At 38.6% G+C, this 24,567-nt stretch overlaps 1 protein-coding gene across 1 annotated transcript; it reads right to left on the reverse strand.

Annotated features, from left to right (window-relative positions):
* Positions 1 to 186: 186 nt before the first annotated feature.
* Positions 187 to 23,930, reverse strand: SCRG1 (stimulator of chondrogenesis 1). Its single transcript, XM_053658590.1, has 3 exons — positions 23,874 to 23,930; positions 2,466 to 2,718; positions 187 to 364 (listed from the first exon to the last, which is right to left on the reverse strand). The coding sequence occupies exons 2-3, from the start codon at positions 2,702 to 2,704 to the stop codon at positions 310 to 312; spliced, it is 294 nt and encodes a 97-aa protein (XP_053514565.1). The 5' UTR covers positions 2,705 to 2,718; positions 23,874 to 23,930; the 3' UTR covers positions 187 to 309.
* Between the last annotated feature and the right edge of the window lie 637 nt (positions 23,931 to 24,567).

Here is a 24,567-nt window from a genome sequence, read left to right on the forward strand (position 1 = left end):
CAGTCTTTGAGCCAGGATTATGGCAATTCATTTGGGGAACAGAATTCTTCTATTGATGTAGTTAACACCTCATAGATGAAAATTTTCTAGCCAATATTTTTAACAAGTGCCAACAATGTCCACAGAGAAAAATGAAATCGAATTAATTTTTATTACTTCTTATTTAACAAAAGTTTACATGTCTTAGACAAGCAAGAATTTATAGAATCTGCTTTATTGCACTGGATAGAAACTAGAAATGCAGTTACACTGATATAGCGCAGTTTCTAGGAAATTGGCGATGGTGCTCTCCAGAATGCATGAAGATTCTCAGTGACGGTTGCAAGGAATCACAAAAGAGATCTTTGGTCCAAAGAAGACATCTCTGAAAGAAAATAGAACGTCAGTTAAATCTATCTAAAAGCTAAGGTATGTATTATTATTTTCTGGATTAAAAACGGACAGTGATTTCCAGGATTTCAGATACAACTATTTTTGTAGGTGAGTAAATTACAAAGAGAATGAGTGGGAGAACTCGCTACAGGATCAGCAAAGACCAAGAAGGTAATCGATTCTTTTACTTTCCTTCCATTTGCCATTGATATTATGCTATCATTTTATAAAGAAAAGGAAAGATTAGGTGGTTTCAAAACCTTATAATCGGATCAAAAAATAATTTCTCTGATGTGAGTGAGATGGACCAGGAAGTTTACAGGGATGACACAGAAGATTAAAAACTTCTTACAAAGTCAATAAATTCCAGCTTTTACAGGGAAAGGAGGCATTTTAAGCTACCGTACTCTTATTGGAAAGGTCATATAAGGTAATGAAAAAATGCACGAAATAATATAAAATGGTAAAAAAGTTTAAGGTAGTATAATTATGGATCACTAGAAATATTCTTAGTATCTAATATACAACATGATAACTATTGTTAGCACTGGCGAATAGTATACTGAGAATTTGATAAGAGTAAATTCTAAAAGTTCTCATTACAAGGAAAAAAATATTTTTGGTAACTGTATGAGTCGATGGGTATTAACTATCAGTAAACTTATTATGGTAATCATTTTTCAATATATATCAGTCAAGTCAGTATGTCACATACTTTAAACTTATACAGTGCTATAGGTCAGTTATATCTCAATAAAATAAAAATAGAGACAAATGCAAATTTGTGATTATAGGGGAAAAAAGGAAATATACTTAGCAAGGTAAATTTGTTGCTACTTAGAAAAAGGTAATCTGATATCAGAAATTACTTTTGTATCATTCTCATCCATTAACCCAGATAATCACAAAATTGTATCACGAAATAAACAAAAGTACATTTCTGTAAAATAGACTCAAGTCTTACAAAAAGGCAAACATGGTATTTTAATAGTAGGTGATATTTCACTTATGTGACCTGGGGAAAATTGTCATTTTGTGGAGTCAATTAATGCAGGCTCCAGATATCATCATTTAGTACAGCGATTCGGAAACTTTATCATGCATCAGATTCACCTAGAAACCTTATTAAGTCATAACTGCTGTGTCTCATGTCCAGTGTTCCTGATTTAGTAGGTATCACCTGGGGTCCAAGGATGGATATGCATTTTTAACAAGAACTCAGGTGATAGTGAGGCGGCCGTTCTGGGAACCACACGTTAAGAACCAACGGGTCTGATAGAAAATAAAAATCTGGGCCAAATCAGAAGTCCTAGGTTCTGGTGTTAGTGCTGATATTAACTAGTTATGGGGGATGTGCCCGTCACTTTACCTCTCTGTACTTTGTCCTTGACAAGATGGTTCTACCTGCCCTTTCTACCTTACAGGTTTCTTAGAAAAATGAAAATATGATGACATATTAAAGGTAATTTGAAAAAGTTAATTTAGGTATGAAGTTGCCAAGATCATAGTATTTGAAAGGTTCCTCAGTCACCGAGTAAAGACGATTTTAAAATCAAGAGCTAGAAATATTTATTGACTTTTCTATTATATTAAAATATATCAACTTTCTAAATCAGTGGAAAACTTTTATTTAGTTTATTCCTAGTTAACTCATACATAGAGCTAGAAATTTTTTCTTTGACCATTACCAACCTTTCTTGTCCAGTTAATTACTTGATCCTGTTCACCCAAATCTTTTATCTAAAGCCTTTTATTAGTTTTCAAATTGGTTTAGAATATCAACCTGGAAGTTGACCACTACTACTGGTAGACTTTTTTGTGGTAAAATCTGATAGGGAATTTAGATTTTAATAGATTGGAGTGTTATTGATTTTCTGGACTTCATTTTGTTTTATTAAAATCTGCCAAATTCTGTTTCTAAATGAAAAACATTCCATTCCATACACAATGAAAATGATTCTAGACAATAGCTGAGATTTGAATAGGATTTTACTAAAAGGGGTGATTATTTTTAGCAAATCATTATAAAGGTGTCAAAAAGGAATCTTTATACGTGTTTCATAGCGATATATTTTACGATTATATCCCCTTACTTTGGGCAGCAGAGCAATTCGCTGAAGTTGCAGTAACAGATCATCTCACATCCCTTTCCATCCCAGAAATGACCCTGGGCGTTTACATCCATCTTTGTGAGGTCAGCAACTCCTTCTGGAAGGCTGTGGCAGTTGCGATCTTTTAGTATCTTTCTGTAGCAAGAGAGACGATTTGCAGGCATGGTTTGGACTCCTAGCAGCAGGGTTAGCCCGACGGTGACAAGTACTATAACTTTCATTTTGGCTTTTGGCTCTGAGAGAGAAGAAAAATCAAAAGTATCAGTGTTTGTTGTTTTTTTAAAAGATGTAATTCACCTGAACATAAAGTTCTTAACGTTCTCATTGGTAGAAAGGAGTTCATCTTTTCTTTGTGTTTCTCAGAGTGTAGTTTAGAGACAATCTACAATAAGAATCACTTAGAGTATTTGTTAAAAATTAAATGCCTCGGCTCCACAAAGAAATTTTGAATGAGAAATGCTGGATGAGGGGAAGAGGTGGTGGTAAGACCCAGAATTCGCATTTTAAATACCCAAAGTACTTATTTTTGTATATTCAGTAGGTAAAAAATGTTTTTAAGGTGATAAAAATTCTGATCAAGTTTCTAGACAAAGCATCATCAAGTATTGTGGCCCTTGACCTTGTATATCCTAACAACATTGACAAAGAGCTTGGGTCCCACCCTGGTGGAAACCAAAAGCCTATGTATCCTCACTTTGACAGATGATACTCTATAGATATATATATAGTTCAATTAAGTTTTTCAAATCTTCCAAAATTATTTTTAATTTTATGACCCATTTTGTTGCAAATTTTAGTGATATTGTGAACTTTTATTCTTTTAATAATTTTATTATTTTTTCTTAGATTTTATTTATTTATATTTAGGAGGGAAGGGAAGGACAGAGGGAGAGAAATATCAATGCATGGTTGCCTCTCATGTGTCTCCTCCTGGGAACTGGCCCCTGCTGGGAACTGGCCTTTAACCCAGGCTTGTGCCCTGACTGGGAATAGAACCACCATCCTTTGGTTCTCAGGCCCTTGCTCAATCCACTGAGCTACACCAGCCAGGGCTGCTGAACTTCTTATATAGATTACTCATAATACCTTCAGTTGAAAACAGTAGCTTGAATTTTCCCTAATAAACATGTAATGTATTCTTAAATACCTATGGTTATGGGGAATTAATTATTGACTAAGTCAACATATTTCACTGATATAATTCCAATGTTTCCCTTACTGTGAATTTTTTTGTAGCTACTATCCGCCAGTCCTACTTTGAACTCTTGGGGTCACACCAAACAAGTTTAATTCCTCTTCTAAGAGATAAGTCTTTAAGTACAGTATTTACATACAATTATGGAATATTCATCATCTGTATAATCAGTCCTCTCTGCTTCCTTATTCAACGTGAAAAGAATAGAGGCTATTTTAGTAAAGAATGGCTAACAAGATAGTAGAGGAGCAGAATCAGAATGCACAGCCATTCAGGTTTCATCTTGTTGACAGGTGTCAAAAAGTATCTTCCCTACAGTAGAGTGTTAAAAAAGGGGAAAGATGGATGTGTTTATTGTCTATGTTTATTGTTTTGAAGGAAAACAATACTGTTGAAAGAAAGTTTTGGTATAAAGTTCTCAATAGTTAGATGCATCTACTAAGGGGGAGATTGAAGGGCTCGCCTTGTGTGTTTCCCATCTCTCAGGAATGAGCGTCCAACCTTGCTTAAAAGCCAGTGTTTTGGCAAAGGTTGTTTTACGAATTTTGTCTGTTGTTGTTGTTGTTGTTTCAAGGGAGTGGATAAACCTGGTTCTTGTTACTCCCTTTTGAGCAACACAAAACTTTCTATATTACTTTTACTATTTGGAGTTATTTGGAGGACTATAAAGGACAGATACCCAAATCTTGTAGATTCTAAGAGTGAACTGTGTGGTATTCTAGTAATTCTGATACTTCAACCAAATTCTCAGAACTGTGTTTCTCCCTCCCTCTACTTCCTTTTCCAAATTGAATTATGGCTCCTCTGACTCCCATCTCATGAATCAGGTAAGTAGCTATTGGGTCCCAAAATATAACAAATAAGACCCTTATGATTTGAACGAGGACCCATTCAGGCTGCCCTTCCTGCTTCTGGAAAGATGCTTGTATATTTTGTTCTATCTGAAATGGGCTACTAAACTATTGACTGCAATCATTCTCTTGTCTTCAGCCCTAAATCTCCATATACTTCCTCAGGTGACTTAGAAACTCTCTGCCCATAACCAAGACCAGACTCACGGGGAAAGTCAGAGAAAAGCAGCCACGTTTGGGAAAGTGAGGAAGTTGGAGAACAGCACCAACCTGGGATTCACTGATAAAGTCATTAAGTAACTATGTGAGAGAGGAAAATAGGAGTAATTTGGTTCAACTTAACATTTTTTTAGCATTTCCTTTATGCCTTCAATGTAAAGAGGACTGTTAACATTTTGTTGTGCTTCTTTTGGGTATCATAGATGAAGGTGTTGAGAAGGAGAAATTGAGATGGCTCAGGGCAGGGTGTTGGAAAATGCTATGAACTGGGTAGAAGACAAATCAGATAGAGGTTATAAACAGTGAAGAAGACAGATAAGGAAGCTGAAGCTCAAAAGATAATAAAAAAGGAGGAAAGGTAAGTGATTAGATGGCCAAGGCACGTCTGGACAAACTCATCGCAAAGATTGGTATTTACTGAGATTTATTCCTCAGTGTGTCCATTACTCTCTGCTATATAAAAGTAGATGGATTAAAAGTTATACACTAGCATTCCATGACCATTTTTATAGTCCTGTGTCTCTGATCTACATGGATCACCATATTTAATATTGTTAAAATATGGGGTTGCCATATAAAATATGGGGTACCTAATTAAATTTGAATTTCAGATAAACAATAATTTTTAGTATAAATATATGCCAAATACTACATAGTTTCTACCTCCTGAGTTAATCATGATCATTGTATTTTGTTAGAAAATAGCCCAACTCACCCATTTAAAAAAGGATAGCAATAAAGATGTATAGAGTATTTATTTCCTTATAATTAAAAGGAAGTCTTCCTTCCCTTATTAGGATCTTTCTGTATGCTGCCCTCTTTGTAAGAAATGCTTTTTCTTGACTTTCAGGTTTCAGTTTAAATATCACTTCTTCAAAGGACTTTCCTGACCATCCAGTCTGAAGTAGTTTCAACCTGACTCTTTCATAGTGTCTTCTTCTTTTTCCTGCTGATATTTATCACCATTTGAATTATATATTTGTGAGTTTACTCATTTTATATCTATCATTTTCATTCCACAGGAAGCTTCACAAGAGCAATCTGTTTTTTTTTTAAATCGCCACATGCCTGATGGCTAATACAGTGGTTGGCTCATGTTATAGTATTAACGAATGCTTCTCTGAAAACACATTTTCAATCCTGAGCAGGAGTGTACAATCATTTCATATTTTCTAAAAGGTCCTAACCTTCTTAGGGCTAATCCTCCGGTCTTCCTTGCACATCTCCTCAAATCATTCATTATGGCAGAACTGGAAGGCAGTGAGACCTGTAATCTCTTCACTCCTACACATGTGCCCTTCCTTGTTGCTCCATCTAATCTCTTCCCTTTATATTAATATCTGACCCAATAATCCATTAAGGACAAACCCCAAATTCGTCTCTCCTAAGAAGCCTTCCCTGATCCAGCCTATGCCATGCTAAACAGCTCCCTGCTCTCTATTCCATAGTACTTATGTATAAATTGTACCTACATGAACTGTGAATTTCACTAAATAATGTCTGGTCATTATCAGCATTTTTCATAAGCTAGTTATTCATATGGAGAATATGGCTACAGTCAAAAGTGGGAGATTTACCAAAAGCCATTTGGCCATGTAGTGAGTTGGTCATTTTATGAATTTACCTAGAACCACAAAGGAGGATCTGGAAAGATCATAAAGGTCCTTATAGGACACAATTAAGGGCTTTAGATTTTATTGAGTATATTGGGAAACCATTGGGAGATTTGGATAGAATAGTAACATGATCTGATTTATGTATTTAAAAAATCTTTTTTTTTTTACCTTTGTGAAGATGCGTTGTGGTGAGAAAAGATTGGAAGTAGAAGAAAAGAGGCTATTGGTGAGAGTTGATGCAAGAGGAAAAGAACAAGTCTTAGGTTTTTTACCTGAATGCTACTGGCATGTATTGAGCTGAGAAAGAATTGAATGGAGGCAATTTGGTGGGAATGCAAGAGTAAATTTTTGGATGACTTAAGTTTGAGATGCCTACTAGACACAAAGTGAAGATGTTGATAGGCAGGTGAATATGAGTCATCAGGTTATTTATTGGTAGTAGTTATGGCCGTGGGACTATGAGGGTAGTGAGTATAGATTCAGAAGAGAAGAGGCACCGGGCTGAGGCCTCAGGCAAGCCAACATTTATAACGCTGGAAGAGAAGATGCCAGCATTATAAAGGCAAGGACTGTAACCTCTTTCTTTTTTCCTTTGCGCCTCTCTCAGAGTGTCTGTTTCAATGCTAGGCTCACAGTAGGTATTCCAAAAACATTCAGTGGAGGAGTGAAAAATAAATTGCAGAAAGTAAGTGGGTACGCTGCCATACCACACACCTCTTTGGACTATGTTCATGCCAAATATAAAATAGTGTTTCTGTCACAGTCTCAGTCACACACTACGATGGAAAGTTCCACATCTGGCAAGCACTTATTGGTAGGTTTTTTTTTTAACACTTTAGAAATTATAGTTTGAACTCAAGTCTTCCCTTCTTCCTTTACTTAAGTGCAGGTAAATAGCTTTAACTCTTATTTAGCAAGTGGAACAATGTCTGAACCAGTATGTTTCTGTGATGCACTTGGTTGTTTTGTTTTTTCATTAGAAAACACCAATTTCAATCCTTGACAATCTATCCAGACCATATATTTTCAAGTTTCAACAAGATGAAATGACTTTGGCAAGTTTGAAGCAAATACACTTCCTATCCCAATATTGAGTAAATTGGCATAATATCAATGACATAATATTTAAAAGCATAACTTAATTTAAAAATCTTAAAAAAATAAAATAAGAGAACAATGCAGAGCATACAGAATTGTAGGCAAAATGTTTCCAATTAAGCAATAAATCATTGCAATCATCCTGTAGATAGGGAATTGCAAATTTTGATTGTGTGAGGGTGTTTGGCACTAGCAGGCTTTTGAATGGTTGGAGTTAAATGGAGACATAAAAATTAAAATTGTCCCATTTAATGGCCAAAACTAACAGGGCTGTGCAGTTTAAATGTTGAGACATTTATGGTGCAATGCTCATACAGGCAGCTGATGGCAATTCTGGGAACTGGTCTTTTTTAAAAGAGTGGAATGAAACAGAGTTGATGAATTAGACAGAAGGGACAGTCCATTTTCAGGTTTCTTTCAAAAACACAGCAAGGGAGAAGCAAAGCTGCAAAAGCAAATGAAAATTACAGCCCAGAACCTGACATTTAAAATCAAAATTATAGTTGGAGGAGATTAAAACTGCTGTCCAGTCTATGATGTTTTCCATCATTTTTCTTAGAGGATAAAAATTGCTGCTATATTTTTAAAATTCTCCCTCCTTCTTATTAACTGTGATAGAAGAGGTTTGTGTTAGAATGACTGAGTTCTGAAATGAAACCTCTCCAAGTGTACATTAGAGGAATCAACGTGGTATTAGAAAGTAGATAAACCTTTCAAACATCTTTAAAGCAGACAAGATCAGCCCAAATGCCCAAAAGATATTCATCAGTGGAAAAAAAGAAGTCCATATCCTCCCTGAAGGCACTCTGCCTTCAGGTACCTCAGAGAATACTAGAAGATGATATTAATATTTAGTCTTGCATCATTCCCATTGTTTTCCTGGCCACCGTTGATCATCATGGAGAAAAGGACAGGCATTTAGGAGAGCTTCCCATACACTGTGAAACTAAGTTAAGGAATTTTAAAGAGAAAATTTTATAAGCCCCAATGGGGAAAAAGGTTCCCTTTATCTTAACAGTACAGACTCTGTTATGATCCATGCGAGGGGGGGCACCAAGGATGAATTCAATGAATTCCCTCTTTGTATCACACATTTACACCAGTTTCTTTTTAGGAATCTGGGTTTTTAAAAAGCAAAAACATTTGCTTTCTTAAACTTTGCAGTTCATGTTGAGTAGATAATATAGAGATATAGCAACTGCATGAAAAAACCTTACATATATCATCATCCTCACACAGTCCTGGGAGGTGGAATAATCAGATCCTGTTGTGTGGAACCAGATGCAGAGTGGGCATGTGCATTAATGAGAATTAACACAGGACTCTGCCTCTTTTAAACCTATGATTAAGTGACTTTCCCAGTTAAGGAATGTACATTTTCTGTTCTCTTAATCTGATTATTTTCCTTTTTCCTAAGAAGCATTTTTTAAGCACATACATCATCTCTTTAGAAGAGCCCTCTGTCTGTCTTTCTCTTGTGACTCAACACATAAATACTACTCTATAGCAATAGTTTAGAGTACAATAAAGGACATCAAATTATTTTTAAGAAAAAATTACATACCCTTTTCTTCTTTCCTTTTGGTCTTCTTGGCAGAGGAGTCTTTTCAAATGCTCCAACTCACTGGGTGAGTTTGGGCAGAAGGAGAAGAGAGGAGGTGCTGGAAGGAGGTTCTTCACAAGTGAACCTTTGTCTGCCTTGTCTCTCGCCTGGGATTGACAGACATGCTGCCCGGGCCAAGACTCAGCAGAGGGGAGTGGAAGACCGGGCTGCAAGAACCGCGTCCCTTGGGTCTTTACAAACCAGGCGAAGACGAACTAAACAGCTTCTTTACTGAGGGAAATAATGAGGCTATACAAGAACCCCAGGGAGGCAGGCATGGAGCAATAAAGCGAAAACCTGAGGGATTTTAAAAGAACACAGAGAGTGATGTGTACCTCATGAGAAATGTGTGTGTGCACAGGAGTGCATGTATGTGTGTGAGACAGAGACAGACAGGGAAATAGGGACAGAGAGACAGGGGGAGATAAAAAAAAGACGGGGAGGAGGAGGTGGAAGTGGAGGAGAAATGGCTAATATGATATAGGGAAGTAGCTGATACATCTTCTTCCAGTTTCTTTGTGTTTTGGCACCAAGTTTTCCTTACCATCGAGGTCCCTTGTTATAACATTATGGTGGAAGATAGATTCCACAAGTTCGGGGATTACAGGTAGTTTTGTGTCCTGAAACAAGAGATGGTGGAAGGCAAGATTAGAGGGATGGAGAGAGACAAGTTAATGAAGTACCTCATGTATTGTACTAAAAATTTTGGATTTTATTCTGAAGATGAATGGAAAGATGATGAAAAACATTAAAAGGGTTGATGCCTGACTGCAATGTGAAAGAAGATGATGTGGGAAGAAAGAGTAAAGGCAGGGAGAGGGGGAGTTCTCACAGTAATTCAGGGGAGAAGATGGTTAGGAAGCAAAGCTGTAAAGATCTGTAGGTTTTCACATTTAGGGTAGAGGTAGTTGAGAGAAGAGTAGGCGACTTTATTAAATTTCACAAGTTTGGACCCTTGGATGAATGACGCTGTTCTTCATCTTGGAGAAAAAAAAATAGAAAAAGCAGTTTTGCCTGGAGCAGGAGTGAGTGAATGTTGAATTTAAGGAGCCCCAGGTGCAATTGGGAATGTTTAGTAGGCAATTGATTAAATTGGCTTAGAGCTCAGAAAAAAGTATGGACTAGAGAGTTAGAATGAATCAACTAAATGTCAACTAAATAAGAGAGGTATTCAACTAAATGATGGCAAAAGCCATGACTCAGTAGCTTAAAAGCTACTGAGCTCCTACAGTGTACCAGGTACTTCACATGTCTGAACTCATTTATTCCTCTTTATAACCCTATGAGGTAGATACTATCATCAGTCCCACTTTATCAATGAGAAAATCTCACAGATGCTAGATAACGTGCCCAAAATCTCACACACACAAGCAGAAAGTGGCAAGTCCCTGGAAGATGGTCGCCATTGTGCCTCTTGGAATGGATTATAGCGTGAGAAGAGAATAGTGCTAAGATCAGAATCCTAGGATGCACTAGCATTTAAGGGATAAGTCAAGAACAAGAAGTCCTGGAAAAATTAGATGAGTATTGTCATGGAAGTCAAAGGAAGAACATTTCAGGAAGGATGGATGGAGGTGAGTGGAAGACCCCTGCCGACAGCCGTTTTGCAGAAGCCGTACCTGCACACCCCAGTCTGGAGGGACGTAAAGAAATGGGAAGACCAGCCAAACAAGAAGCAATTACCAGCCCTGACAGAGACTGAGTCTCTGGTCTCTATTTTACTAGAGCTGGGAAAAATAGTGTGGAATTCAAGAAAAGAGATGAGAGGCATGCATGCCGTTGACTCAACATTTCCTTTGCGTATTTATACATGACTGTCCTACGATACTTTCTAAATAACCATTATGCTCCAGATAGGGTTAATTTATTTGTATGACTAAAGTGTGTAGACACATGTGAGTATGAAGAGGAAAAGGGAGACTCCTCAGCTTTCACTGCATCTTGAGAGCCCTCCAACTTGTTTACTCCACGGCAGTCTAGGCCAGAAGTAAGGCGCCAACACAGATTGACTCTCCTGTAGATGGATTTTCCCTTTTCTTTGTTTTACTCTTATTTCCCTGCGTGTCTGATTCTCCCTTGTCTCCTTTATTGCAGTGCTCATTTTGTTCCTTGTATTTAATGCATAGCTGTTCAAAATAGTGGATTTGTTTTTTGTATTCAGCAGGATTCAAATCCATACAGTAACAGGCCCAGCACTGTGATTCTCACATGCCTGCCGCAGGTGGCACACAACAGCTTCCTGCTAACTTGTCCAGTGCCTCTGGATCCTGCTCCTCCTTGCTTAAAAAAAATGCCACTAAAAAGCACATTTAGACCTTGGCTTCCTAGTCCCTTGCTGTGTGTCAAATGTTTACTTATTACTAGCTGGACTTCCCATTATTTCAAGGGAGAATCTTGGAACATTGTTAAATTTAAAAATGCCCGCTGCTCTTCATCCTGTTACAGAGTTGCCTGTTTGAGAAGCAGTTGAATTGCAAACCAAGTCCTGCAATTGCAGAGGCAGCCCTTGTGACTTTCAAGCTGGGGTTCAAATCTGAAACAACGGTGTGTTTTCTTGTGTATAAAAACTTAGGTATTTTGGCCCTGGCCCAGTGGTTTAGTTGTTTGGAGTGTCATCCCATAAATTGAAAGGTTGTGGGTTCGATTTCCATCAGGGCACATACCTAGGCTGTGGGTTCAATCCCTGGTCAGGGTGCATACAGGAGGCAACTTATCAATGTTTCCATGACTCTCTTCCTTTCTCTTTCTTTAAAAAAAATCAATAAGCATATCCTTGAGTGAGGAGTACAAAAAAAGTAGGTATTTTGTTTTATTTTTTTCCTCTCCTGATGGCCTATTGCCCAGACCTCTTGTTGAACTCTGCTTTATGTTGCTCTGGACGTCATCTGTCTCTTTAAGACAGCTCTGTAGTCTCCCACAGTAAACCTTTTTATAAGAGGTAGGTAAGGCTATTCAGACATACAGTCCAGATTTCTAGAAAACATGCCCTGCTATATTTTTGCGTTATACCCTATATATAAGGCGGGTCCCCCAAAAATGGAATTATGTTTTGGCTGGCAGACCCCTTGTAGTATACAGGCCTCCCCCACTAAGTGATTATTCTGGGAACCCATTTGTATCAGTGCACCAGCTGGTGTTGTTTGTGAGAGGCTGTGTTCAGCATCAGTGAATTTTTTTGAGGACACTTTCAATGTGTTTGCCCATCTCATGATGGGTGACTTAGGAGCAAACCTGTCCACACTGTGCTGAGTATTCAGCAGTATTTGACCCAAAAATGTCATGGCGCCCATGCCCACCCTCCTTATTCACCCCATCTCACCCTGAGCAAATTTTTTTTGTTTCCCCATATGAAAAAAGTCCTCAAAGGGAAACATTTTACCATGTGGAAGAGGTGAAACAAAAAATGGCAGAAGCACTAAAAGGCATCAAAATCAAAAAGTTCAAAAGCTGTTTTTGAGCAGTGGAAAAAAACATCTCGGTAAGTGCATGGTATCAAATGGAGAGCATACTTTGAAGGTGACTGAAGTTTAAACATGTAAGAATAAATATATAATTTTTTATAAATAAATTCCATTTGGGGGAGTCCCCCCCTCATATGTGTGTATGTTTTATTTCTACAGGGATATGTTTTCATTCTTATGTCTAATCAGGTTCATTACCAATAGGAAAGCCCCACAAACTGGTGACAGAGACAATTCATGAGTAGAGAAATATTTGATCTAGAACTTTTAATTATATTAAAAGTATTGGTATTAAATATGAAAAGCATGCTGATTAGGATTTCCTGAAAAACAAACAAACGACAAAAACCTTCAAATCCTTCCTATCAGATAAAGTTTCAGGAGATGTCTTATTAGATATAAATAATTTTAGACATTGCGCATCTTAAACTTGTGAAAAAAATCATGGGAAGACATAAATTCTTCCCTTCATTCCACCTGAGAGCTCATGCATATGACCTGATTTAGAATCGGCAGCTCCTGCGTTCTGTACTTGACCCCTTTCTCGCACTTCCCTCAGGCCCAAGTCCTTCTGGAGTCACTGAGAGTGGCAGTGTGGGGAGGAGCAGCAGCGGGTTTCGACTTTCCCAGGTTCTTCCAGGAGAGAGGCAGGACCTGTTTTACGTGAGTGTCCTTGACCAAAGGAATGTCTAATAACTATGCTAATGGAAAACTTATTCACAGTATGTTTGTTAAAATAAGACCGAGCTATAAAATTACCTTTTAAAATTCCTTTAAAATTAGTTTTAAAAACAACCTGTTTTATTAACTTAATTGTTTTTGATCTCAGTAAGAATATCCTTTTTTTAAAATTAAAACTAAAGTTTCTTTTAAGATTTCCTTTGAACTTGGAACATTTGTGCTGAAAATGGTTTTTGGAACTGGGTTGAACAAGATAAACCCGACCACCCAAACTACTAAGGAGCTCTCCTATAAGCTGTTGAGCTGGTACTGCTGCATCTGCCAGGCGGCAACTGTTTCATATAAGCATTCATACTGGAATGCAGTTTCAGAGGCCCGATGTACTTGGGAACTTCTGGATTTCCAGCCAGCCAGCCTGAGAAGGAGGATTACAGGGGGCGGAGTCTTCTTGCCCAGAACCTTTCAGTCAGAACAGCAAACACAGGACCTCATCTACCTGGGTATGGAGAATCTGATGTTCACTGAGAGTGCTGAATTTTTACACAGCATTTATTACATAGAGGTTGTGAGCACCCTAAATAATATGGTCTTTAAATATGATAGCAACAAAGTTAGTAAGATGAACATCAGGAGCAAAGTGTGTTAAGAAGGAAAGGAACTTGAAAATAACCCCTTTAGTTTCCTTAGAAGTCTAAAAGAGGCATTGGACTGACAGCAAATAGAATCACAGCCTAGATCCTGACAATAATTTTGTGGTTTGTTGGAGATGACCCACTTATCTAACCTAGAAAGATCAAAAGAATTAAGTGTGCCAACATGTGTTCTTTTGTAGATCCTGAGTTATTGCCCTAAGCTTCCCAAAGTGTTTTCACAGGTACAAGCATCTGGTTGGTTGGTAATGATAACATTAACAGTAGTGATACTAGTAATAATAATGTCATTGCCACGTATGCCAAACACATTAGAAATGTTGGCTTATTTAATGCAAGCAGCATTCTTTTATAAAGTAATTTTTCAAATGGGGGAACTGAGGCTCAAAAATATTAGGCATCTTGGCCCAAACTGTGCAGCTGAAACTGGAAAGAAAAATAAAACTATGCTCTTAGACTCTTTCTTCAATACATGGTGAAGGTAGTAGTATGAGAGTGGAGAATCTAGAATAATAATGCTGTTCAAAAAGATCGTAACCTATCATTTGAATGTAAAATGAACCCCATGTATTCTCAGTGCCTCTTAGAGTCATCACTCCCTTCATGTGTCTCCTCCATCTATTTTCTGTTAATACTCGGCTTGAAACAATTCTTCCTTGGATGCTTACAAACTTGAAACAGCTAAATAGAGCTTCCTACAAGGTCAGATATGGAAAATTGCCAAAATGTCAGTCATTTTGGATAAAGTTTCAAGGTGATTATAATTCTAGAAGTAAAATTGTAGTGCCACTCAGTAGATACTTGATGAATGAATGAGTTAATAAATAAGCGAATGGATTTAAATGTTTGGATGGGAGTAGGTTTGGGGGAATTATTCACCATTCAACATTTATTGAGTGTCTACTATATACTACGATCGATGTAGCGTCACTGACAATGTAGTTCAGCAGCTAGACACCCCTGTTTTTTCAAGGCCATCTCCAAAGTTCAGGCTGCTAAATCCTACTATAAATCCTTAGTCTTCTCCCTTGTAAATAAAGGGTTTAATTGATTTTTCATGGTTCCTTCCATTTCTCAATTTCTATGACTGTATGATTCTCAATATAATTGTTAAAGATTTTATTTATTTATTTTTAGAGAGAGGGGAAGGGAGTGAGAAAAATATCAATATGAGAAAGAAACATCAATTGGCTGCTTCTCATACCCCCAACCAGAGACAAACCCACAACCCAGGCCTAACCTGCAATCGAACGGTCAACCTTTAGCTTTGTGGGGCAATGCCCAGCCAACTGAGCCACCCAATCATGGCAATATCATTTTTTAAAATAAAGGGTTACACTTAAAATGTTTTAGATTTATGGGAAAAAATTGCTAATAGTACAGAAACATCTTATATATCCTACGCCCTCTTTCTTTTGTTAGTCAGCATCTTACATTCAGGCAGTACATTTGTTATAATTAATCAATCAATATTGATACATTATTAACTAGATCCCATCATGTCTTAGTTTTTACTGAGAAATGAGTGTCCTGTTTTCTCTTCAAGGATTTCCTCCAGGGTACCACATTACATTTATCTGTTCTGTCTCCTCAGGTGCCTCTTCCCTGTGACGGTTTCTTATGCTTGCCTTGTTTTTGATGACCTTGACAAGTTTTAGGGAGTACTGGTTAGGTGTTTTGTGGAATATCCATCAATTGAAATGGGTCTAATATTTGCCTTGTGATTAAACTTGGAGTGTGTGTTTTTGATAAAAAGACCCCACAGCTAAAGTGCTTTCTTCATCACATCATAGCAAGGGTGCAGGCAATGAACATGACTCATCAGTGATAATAGGGACCTTGATACCCTGGCTGAGGTAGTGTTGGTCAGGTCTGTCCACTGTAAACTTACTCTTTCCCTCTCCCTTTCTGCACTGCACTTTTTGGAACAAAGCTGTTGTGTGCACCCTCGCATAAGAGGTGGAAGACTATGCTCCACCTCTTTGAGAGCCGACCTTCTGCATAAATGTTGAATCCTTCTGCATGTGCAGTTTGTCTATTCTTTCTCATTTGTTTATTTATATCAGTATGAACTCATGGGTATTTGTTTTACACATCGGATCATAATCCAAAAATGCATTGAGCATGTTTTTTATTGCTCAAATTGTTCCAGCTTTAGCTATTGGTGGCTTTTTAGGTGTTGCCTGTCTTCTTTTGATATATACCCTCATCGGGTGTTTTTTATTTTTGTTTTTCCCCAACACTTTCTTACTTTCCGATGCTACAGGATGCTCCAAGCTTCTCTTATGTATTTCCTGTTCCAATCGTAGAATCCATTTCTCCAAGGAACCCTGGTTTCTTTTGTTGGACAGTGGATCAGAAACAAAGATCCAGGCGCCAGGTGGGCTCATGGCTACCACTGTGCCATCTCAGCTCACAGAGCAAGGAACTATGTTCATGTATCTAATCTGTACATATGTGCACATGTCTATACATATTTCCATGTAAACATTGATATCCGCATTGGGTAAACTGTGAGTTTATACTGTCTCCAGCTCTAATCCGTCACTACATGAAGTCTTCTACCCTCCGCCCCTTTCTTAGCTGCAACCTCTTGCTCTAACACTAAGAAGCCTGTCTTCCACCATCTGTCATTTATTTAGTTGTTCGATTCCTGTATACATGTATAGCAACATCAGAATTACTAACTCATGTCCTGCGATAAATAATTTTATTAATTAGAGTACAATGTTTTTGGACTTGTTTCGTAGGCTCAATTTCCAAAGTTACTTAGGTCAGCACCTTTCCCTCCACCCCACCCTTCAGTGAAGTGGTTTCATTTGTAATACAGTCACATTGTCCCGTCACATTCTGCGTTCCATTCTGTGATGCCCAGCCTCTTAAAAATATATATATTTCTAATTTTTATGCGTTAAGGTTCGGTCTTTGTGCTTTGAAGGTCTATCGGTTTTGGCAAACACATCCACCATTCAAGTAGCCACCATTACATTATGATACAAAGCAGTCTCACTGCCTTAAAACTTCTCCTGTGCGTTGTCTATTCAGCTCTCCCCCTGCCTGAAACTCTTAATAACCACTGATCTTTTTTTGCTATTCCTATCGTTTCACCTTTTCCAAACTGTCATATAATTGGACTATGAAATAAGTATCTTATATAGACTGGTTTATTTCACTCAGCAATGTGTATTTAAGAGTAATCCATTTATTTTTATGGCTTGATAATTTATTTGTTTTTAGCACTGAATAATATTCCATGGTAGCGCTATACTGCAGTGTTTTTATTCTCTCACCTGTTGAAGGACATCTTGGTTACTCACAGTTTTTGCAATTATGACTGAAGGTGCTGTAAACATTCATCTGCAGGTCTTGTATGGAGATAAGTTTCAAATAAGTTGATCAGTATCTGTTTAACATTTAGCCTTCAGGTTGATCGTAATTGTTGATTTGTAATCATCCAGCTTTTATATGGCTTCTTAAATATTGCTATTAAAAAATAATAAACACCTTTGCATAGTAAACCTGCTCAGAGTCAGGCACCATTTTTAGAGAATAAACAATGAACCCATAAATATTTTATGAAATAACAGAACTTTAAGTAAAGAGCACTTTAGAAATATTTACATTTAATATTCTTTGAAATATGAGCAGACCTATGGTGTGCTGTGGCCATTTCTTTTACATCACAAACAGGGAAATTTATGGGTGTTAACTTAGCTGCAAAACTGTTCCTTTATTGCTCCCTCACTAATAAAACATGTTAAAAATTACATGTTTGGAGATGCAAATAAAAGCATTTGCCAGTTGAAGCAATAAATACAACACGGTATTGGGTAACTAAGACCAGCTCCCTTCATGTGCCTACATATCAGAGAGGACACATAAAATGCCACAAAATACTAAGAAATGGAAAAGATTTCCCTGGAAATTTCACCTCTAAACACAGGATGTATTTTAATACAGTATAATTCTATTAAAAAACAACCTGTTATTCCATAGGATATGGGTATGTATTAGAGCAAGAGGAAAATATGTCACTCAAAGTCTAAAACATAACAATTCTATTTTAAAAAAGCATTTCTATAACACTATCTTCTATCAAATGGTAAGGTAGTCTTTGTCTCTGAGAAGCTCCTTCTTTGGAGATGGATTTAAAAAAATTGCCCCCACACCATTACCACCTTACTGAATCTTCACTTTATTTTCCCACAGTATCCAAGTGACTTGCGTTGATCGGTCCAGTAAGGCTGAATATAAAATATCCTGGTATCAAGAAAGCTTTAAGAGTGTATGCTATATTTTATTTTATGCCTTAAGGCACTTGATGTAAAATATTTGAGAAGATGGAGAAAGCCAAGTACAAGTGAGAATGAGGGGTTTAAGAATATCCTACTTGTTAATGTATTTCTCCTCTGTAGAAATTATGGCTCTCTTTGTGCTCCAAAATTAATGAGTTTAAAGCCATGTTGGTGAATGGAAGGGTTTTCTTCCCTGAGTGAAAAGGTTCGGAGACTTCTCCGATAGGAGCCTGGCTCACTGACAGATGACTGGCCCACGGAGAAGCCTGGACAGTTTTAGGGTTCTCTACTGGAATGAATTCAGGAGGGAATTCCTGGGAGTCTAATTCTCTCTGGAGGAGAACACACCTAATGCTATATCAGATTGCTTCTGTAAATAGGTAATGCACCTTTTAATATACAAAATTACAATAGGGAAAATCTCCCTCTACCCCCTTCATTGCCCTTCTTTCTCCCATGTGACAGGGGGCCCTTCAGATACTTAACTGCCTCCAATATACTAGAATCTCTTTCTATCCTTTGCTCCAATGAAACTTTATCAGTATTATGCTCTATATCATTCCAGATTTTAGCTACCTCTCAAATAGGAAGAAATCCAATAAATAAGTTAGGCCAATTATTCATAACCAATGACTTTTAAGTATCCCAACTCAGAAACATTTGTAGTGATTTGAAACTTACTACATGTGCCAAATTAAATTTATGTAGGGCCGAGTATCCTCAAGGAGAAAAGGAATCAAGATTCTATTTTCTTTCCTTTTGAGAGAAGGCCTTTTGAATTAGAAAGATCTAATTCGACTTAATTAGACCTTTCTGTCTGACTGAGATATCCTTGAAAGAGGTTGCTGGTAGAAAAAAACATTAAAATTCCTCCAAGAAAAAAGAGAGAAAGTCTGGCTCAGTGATTTAGGCTCAACACCAGGGCCTCGAGGTTTTGTGGAAGACAGCGTGTTCTGGATACAGTGTGTAGCTGTGGCTGGAAACCCCACTACACCTGGGCACCTGGGCAAAGCTGTCATGTTCCGGGAACAGTGAGCCGATTGTGTGAGCATAGTTCCAGTAAGCTGTCAGCTTGGGAGAGTCCGTGTCCTCAGTGACACCCTCCTGCCTACACAGGGCTCTGCAGCAGAAAGGACATCCTTGGGTCAGGACAAAGACTCATTCACTGGAGCCTGTCGGAACTAGCCTTCAGCAGTGGCACCATGCAGAAGTGATCAAAATCAGAACTTTCAATGAACTAATCAGTTCTACCCACATGATACTTTGAAACAAGACTGCTTCTCTTGCAATCAGTAAGTTCCCAGGGTTCCTGGACAATTCGGGGAATGGGAAGACTCTAAGAGGTACTTTATGAAGGCATAAATAATTAGGAAAATAAAGACAGGTGCCCAGAATTTGAATCCAAAACTCCTGGAGGTTATACAGGTTATATTTAATATGCCAGTTCGTTGTGAATTTCTAAGAGCTGAAGTGTTTGCCATATTGATTTAGGCACTGAACCTTCCTTTTTTAGCCAAGCATTTTGAGGGACTAGATTCCAAAAAACACTTGTTGGAAAATGCTTTTTGCATGGCAGATTTAGATACTAAGGCATGACGAAGGAGCAGGGGTCCTTTCCTGGTGCCCACCATAGGATTGCCACACTGCCTCAGAACGGTCATCTCTAATTCTGTGATGCTCATCACGATGTTCTAGGACTAAGCCAAGGAGGGCAGAGGGAGTGCACAGGAGCCGGTGCTGAAGTGAGATCACAGCTCTCTCCTGGGCTTCATTTCCCTTTTGTCTTTGAATAATGAGCACCACCTACAATCACTTCTTGGCTCCATAAGTAGGAATTTTTGTCTATTTTATTCTGTGATGTATCCTCAGTGCTTATAATGTGCCTGGTACAGTGCTGGTTCTCAACTATTTGTTTAATGAATGAACTTCTGCCCTTTATTGTCTTGGCAAAGTTACGAAAACCTAACATTAATTTTATTTGTTTTTTCTTTCTTTTTTTTTAATACTCACCTATGTTCATTGATTTTAGAGGGAAAGGAAAGGTGAAAGAGAAACATGCATCAGTTGACCCCATATGGGCCCCAAATGGGGATCGAACCTGCAATTTAGGCATGTGCCCTCATCAGGAATCAAACATGCAACCGTCTGGTGCACAGGAGGACAGTTCAACCAACTGAGACACCTGGCCAGGGCAGCATTGTCGTTTCTTTTGCCTAGTTTGTCCCTTGCAGCTTCAGAAAAGAGCCATCTGAAGATACAGAAAATATGAGAACAGTAAAGACATCTCACTTGTAAATCAAATGGAAGCCCACATTTGCCCAAGTCAGACCAGCCTGGGACGGAGGACAGGGATGCGGTGAAGCCAGTTCAAACCCCACCGGCTGAATCACTCCCCCCAGTTCCACATTGCCCACTCTCAGCGTGACGTTTAACAACTTGTACAGCAAGTTCAGTTTTATAAATAAATGTAACCAATATATAAATAATCAGTATATCGATAAAAACTTAAAATACTTTCTATTCTCTAAACTATATGCCATGAAACTGCTTACTATATGATACAAGGTAAAATGGTTGTTAAATCACTCTAATTTCTAAATCATTATTTAATTTTAAAAGTTACTGGTGTGATCTTATATTTGATAAGCTCTCATAAAACTAAAAGCAGCTTGTCTCTAAACTACAGTTTTTTTAAATTTTATTTATTTATCTTTAGAGAGGAAGGGAAGGCGAGAGGGAGAGAAATATCAATGTATGGTTGCCTCTCCTATGTCCCCAACAGGGAACTGTCCTGCAACCCAGGCATTTGCCCCAACTGGGAATCGAACTGCGATCCTTTGGTTCACAGGCCCATGCTCAATCCAGTGAGCTACGCCAGCCAGGGCTTCTAAGCTACAGTTTTGAGGGGGAAACTGCACCAGACCCTTCCAAAGACTTCCCCATCGAATCAGTGACCATTAGATCTGGAGCCAGGCACAGGCTGCAGTGGGAGGATGAGCAGGTGGATTGTCCCTCCCATTCTGGATGCTAGTGTTTCTCACACAGCCGGTACCCAGACGGCCTTTGCTTCCACACTCACCTTCAACACTGCCACCAGCCAGGCCTATCCCATCACTCCTGCCAGTCCTGGACCCCTCCTGAGCATCAGGAAGGGACCGTGTGCCCTTTGACCACCACCTTGGCCTGCTCAGCTTATGCCCCCAGGTCCAGATGCACCAGTCGCAAATCCCACTACCACCTACACAGTGGCTACTGGATATTGTCATTCCATGGCATGCACTCTAACAGGACATGCCAACCATCAGGACAGTATTTCTATATTTTAACCTGTAGTAGCACCATGCCAGTATATATTAGCAGAATATCAGCCATGGCCCAGTCCTTTCTGAGTAGTCCGGAGAGTCTCAAAGTCTCCTCCCACGTATGTTAGAACAAAGCATGAATGCTCTGCTATCTCACGATATCTACCATTTCTTCTGTCTCTCAGCTCCACGAAATGGCTCCCATATTTAGAAGTTGATTGCTGGAAGCAGCAACTGATTTTGTTTCGTCTCTTAAAGTCATTCAAGCAGTGTTACCCCTGCTGATGCTGTCTCTGAGCTGAAGTGGGATAAAGTGCCCCTCTGTCGGCCTAAGTGGCTGGCAGTTGCCAAGCTAAGAACTGAGCCTTTTTCTCTTTGTAACTGAGAACTTACCACAAAACCTGAGTCTCTGAATAACAATATCAGAAAACAAGCTGAGCGTCACACCACCCGCAGTTTACTGTGGCTTTCACAGTCCATAACCTTCTGGATGAAGCCCGAGCACATTTTTCCAGGTTTTTGACATGTAATTGACACTGTTTTTGACATGTAATTGACATATATATGGCACTGTATAAGTTTAAGGTATACAGCATGATTGCTTGACTTACATATATTGTAAAATAACTGGTGAAATAAATTTATCTAACGTAATTATCATCTCACGTGGACATAAGAAAAAAGAGTTTTTCTTCTTGTGATGAGAACTCTTAAGATCTACTCTTTTAAACAACTTTCAAACAGACCACACAATGGTATTCACTATAGTTACGTTGTACACTACCTCCCCAGTACTTATTCATCTTATTTATTTGTACCTTTTGACTACATTTATCCAATTCCTCCACCCCTACCTCCACCCGCCACCACCTCTGGTAACCACAAATAAGATTTCTTTTCCTATGAATTTATTTATTTTTAAGATTCTGCACATAAATGAGATCATACAGTAGTTGTCTTGTCTGATTATTTTACCTAGCACAAGACCATGTTGTCACAGATGGCAAGGTTTCCTTCATTGTCATGGATGAATTGTATTAATATGCCACTTCTTCATCCCGTCCTGCACTGGCGACACTTAGGTCATTTTCATGTGGCTCTTGTAACTTAATGCTGCTTGAAAGCTCCTCAACGTGGTGTTTTCGTTTCCTGCAGATACCTGCTCAGAAGTGGAGTTGCTTAATCATATTGCCCATTTTTAATGGGATTATTTGGGGATTTTCTGCTACTGATTTGTGTGATTTTTTAAATAGATTTTAGATATTAACCCCTTATCATATATATGATTTGCAAATATTTTTTGCCTTCTGTTGTCTTTTCATTTTGTTGATCATTTCTTTTGCTGTGCAGTCTATACATTTTGACACTCTGCCCTGGGTAATTTTTCCCCCAATAGCTTTGAAATTTGAGAAGAGGTTTCTGATCCCCAGTGGCTTAAGGGAAATCGTTCTCAACATGAGGGGCATCAGAAGCAGCCAGTTAGGTGGGACCAAGGCATGAAGAGTAAAAACTCTGTAAGAAAATTGGATCTGCAGCAAGGGTTGGGAACCATTAGCTTAGGGGCCTATTTTGGGTCCAAGGCAAGTACTCAATTTCCCCTGCATTAATCAGGCCCACTGCTGGATGCACTGACTTGCCTCAATGAGCTTTCTTAGGAAATCCATATACAATTTGGTTGTTACTCTGGGACACTTTCTGTTCTGAACCATTCCTGTGAACAGTGATGCACAATTTCCTTTAGGTTAATTCTGCAAGTTGCATTTTTAAAAAAAAACGGTCTGACATCACAAGGAAACCACTTTTTTTGCTCCATTTCCTGGAGCCTACAGCTGGCGAAATGCCTGGGACAAGATGTATTCAATTCAAGTCCAAGCAGAGCTGCGTTAGGAGAAACAGATGGCCCACCTCGGGTGAAAAAGTGCTTTCTTGCCGGGAGAGGTAGGGTGGTTTATTCACCTCCCTCCAGGAAGGTGGGAGGGTGTGGAGGCAAAATAAATAAAACACATTACAAATGCTTTCCACAGATGAACGGAATAATTGGTGCTGAGCAGGACTGCGGGGGACATGTTTTTGCCTCTAGGCAGCTTGTGGGAAGTTATCACGTGTATATTAAAATGCCTCCAGAACTTGAAAATCATTTCATCAGAGGAAGTAATAAGAACCGACACATAATTAAAGAGATCAGCCATCAGTAACCATCTCTGAGAGTTCGTAATGAGGGACTGAGATGACTGGGATAGTGAGGGTGCACCAGGTATAGGTTCGGGAAAATGACTGAATATAAAACAAAGCAGTGAGAATCATATTGTGTCTCATCTAAAGAAAACTGGGATTAACATGTTTGGAGGTGTAGTAGACAAGTGATCTGAATTTGTTTAGGAAAAGGGAGACAAGACACAGAGAATTTGCTGCTGATTACCTAACTCTTTCCACAGGACAGAATACTTTTCCTGGAGGTCCCCAACGTTCAGGTCACTTGGAAAATGCATTCCACTCAGAAGGCTTTCCAATACCTGTATAAAAAACCCTTAGGTTTGTCCAGGTCTTTTGTTCCAAATATTTCTTCAACAAGTAGCATCCTGATTATGAACTTGGTCTGTCAGCTACCCTGATAATGGGCAAGATTGAGGCCACTGGAAAGTTATTACATACCTTTTACAAATAAATACACTTGTATTCTGTTTGACATGTCAGTCTGTTGAGAATTGGGTTAGTGTAGGTGAGCCTATAAACTAATTGCCCAGCAGTTACTGACAAACCCCATTATACCTGCAGAGCCGAGTGCCAGACCCCAGGACTCGGTGACCGCTCCTTTGTACTGCCATTCTGTGAGGCTCCACCCAAGCCATCCTGGGTCTACTTCCCTGACATCTGTGCCTCTCTTTAAATTCAACACAAACCATCCCCCCAAATCATCTCCCTGCTTGCTTTTGAAAAATCAGCCCAGGGTAATTCTAAATTATCTTCTCTGTAATGCACTCCAGTGTCTCATAGCCCTGACCCTTAGGAAACATTTTGCATTATCTGTAATCACACTGTGACCATACAGTGTCACCAAGTAACAAAGAGCTCCTTGTGGTCCTTGCTGTCCTCTTTTTCTGGAGAGGGTGGGC

The sequence above is a fragment of the Artibeus jamaicensis genome, unplaced genomic scaffold (genome assembly GCF_021234435.1).
Source record: "Artibeus jamaicensis isolate MK-2021 breed Jamaican fruit bat unplaced genomic scaffold, CSHL_Jam_final scaffold_537, whole genome shotgun sequence".
NCBI lineage: Eukaryota > Metazoa > Chordata > Mammalia > Chiroptera > Phyllostomidae > Artibeus > Artibeus jamaicensis.

What these genes read in the sequence shown, in the direction of transcription:
- SCRG1 (XM_053658590.1), bottom strand. Translation starts at nt 2,704, where the DNA reads ATGAAAGTTATAGTACTTGTCACCGTCGGGCTAACCCTGCTGCTAGGA. An exon ending in GAATTGCTCTGCTGCCCAAA is followed by an intron (nt 365 to 2,465) that starts GTAAGGGGATAT and finishes ATTTTCTTTCAG; the next exon opens with AGATGTCTTCTTTGGACCAA.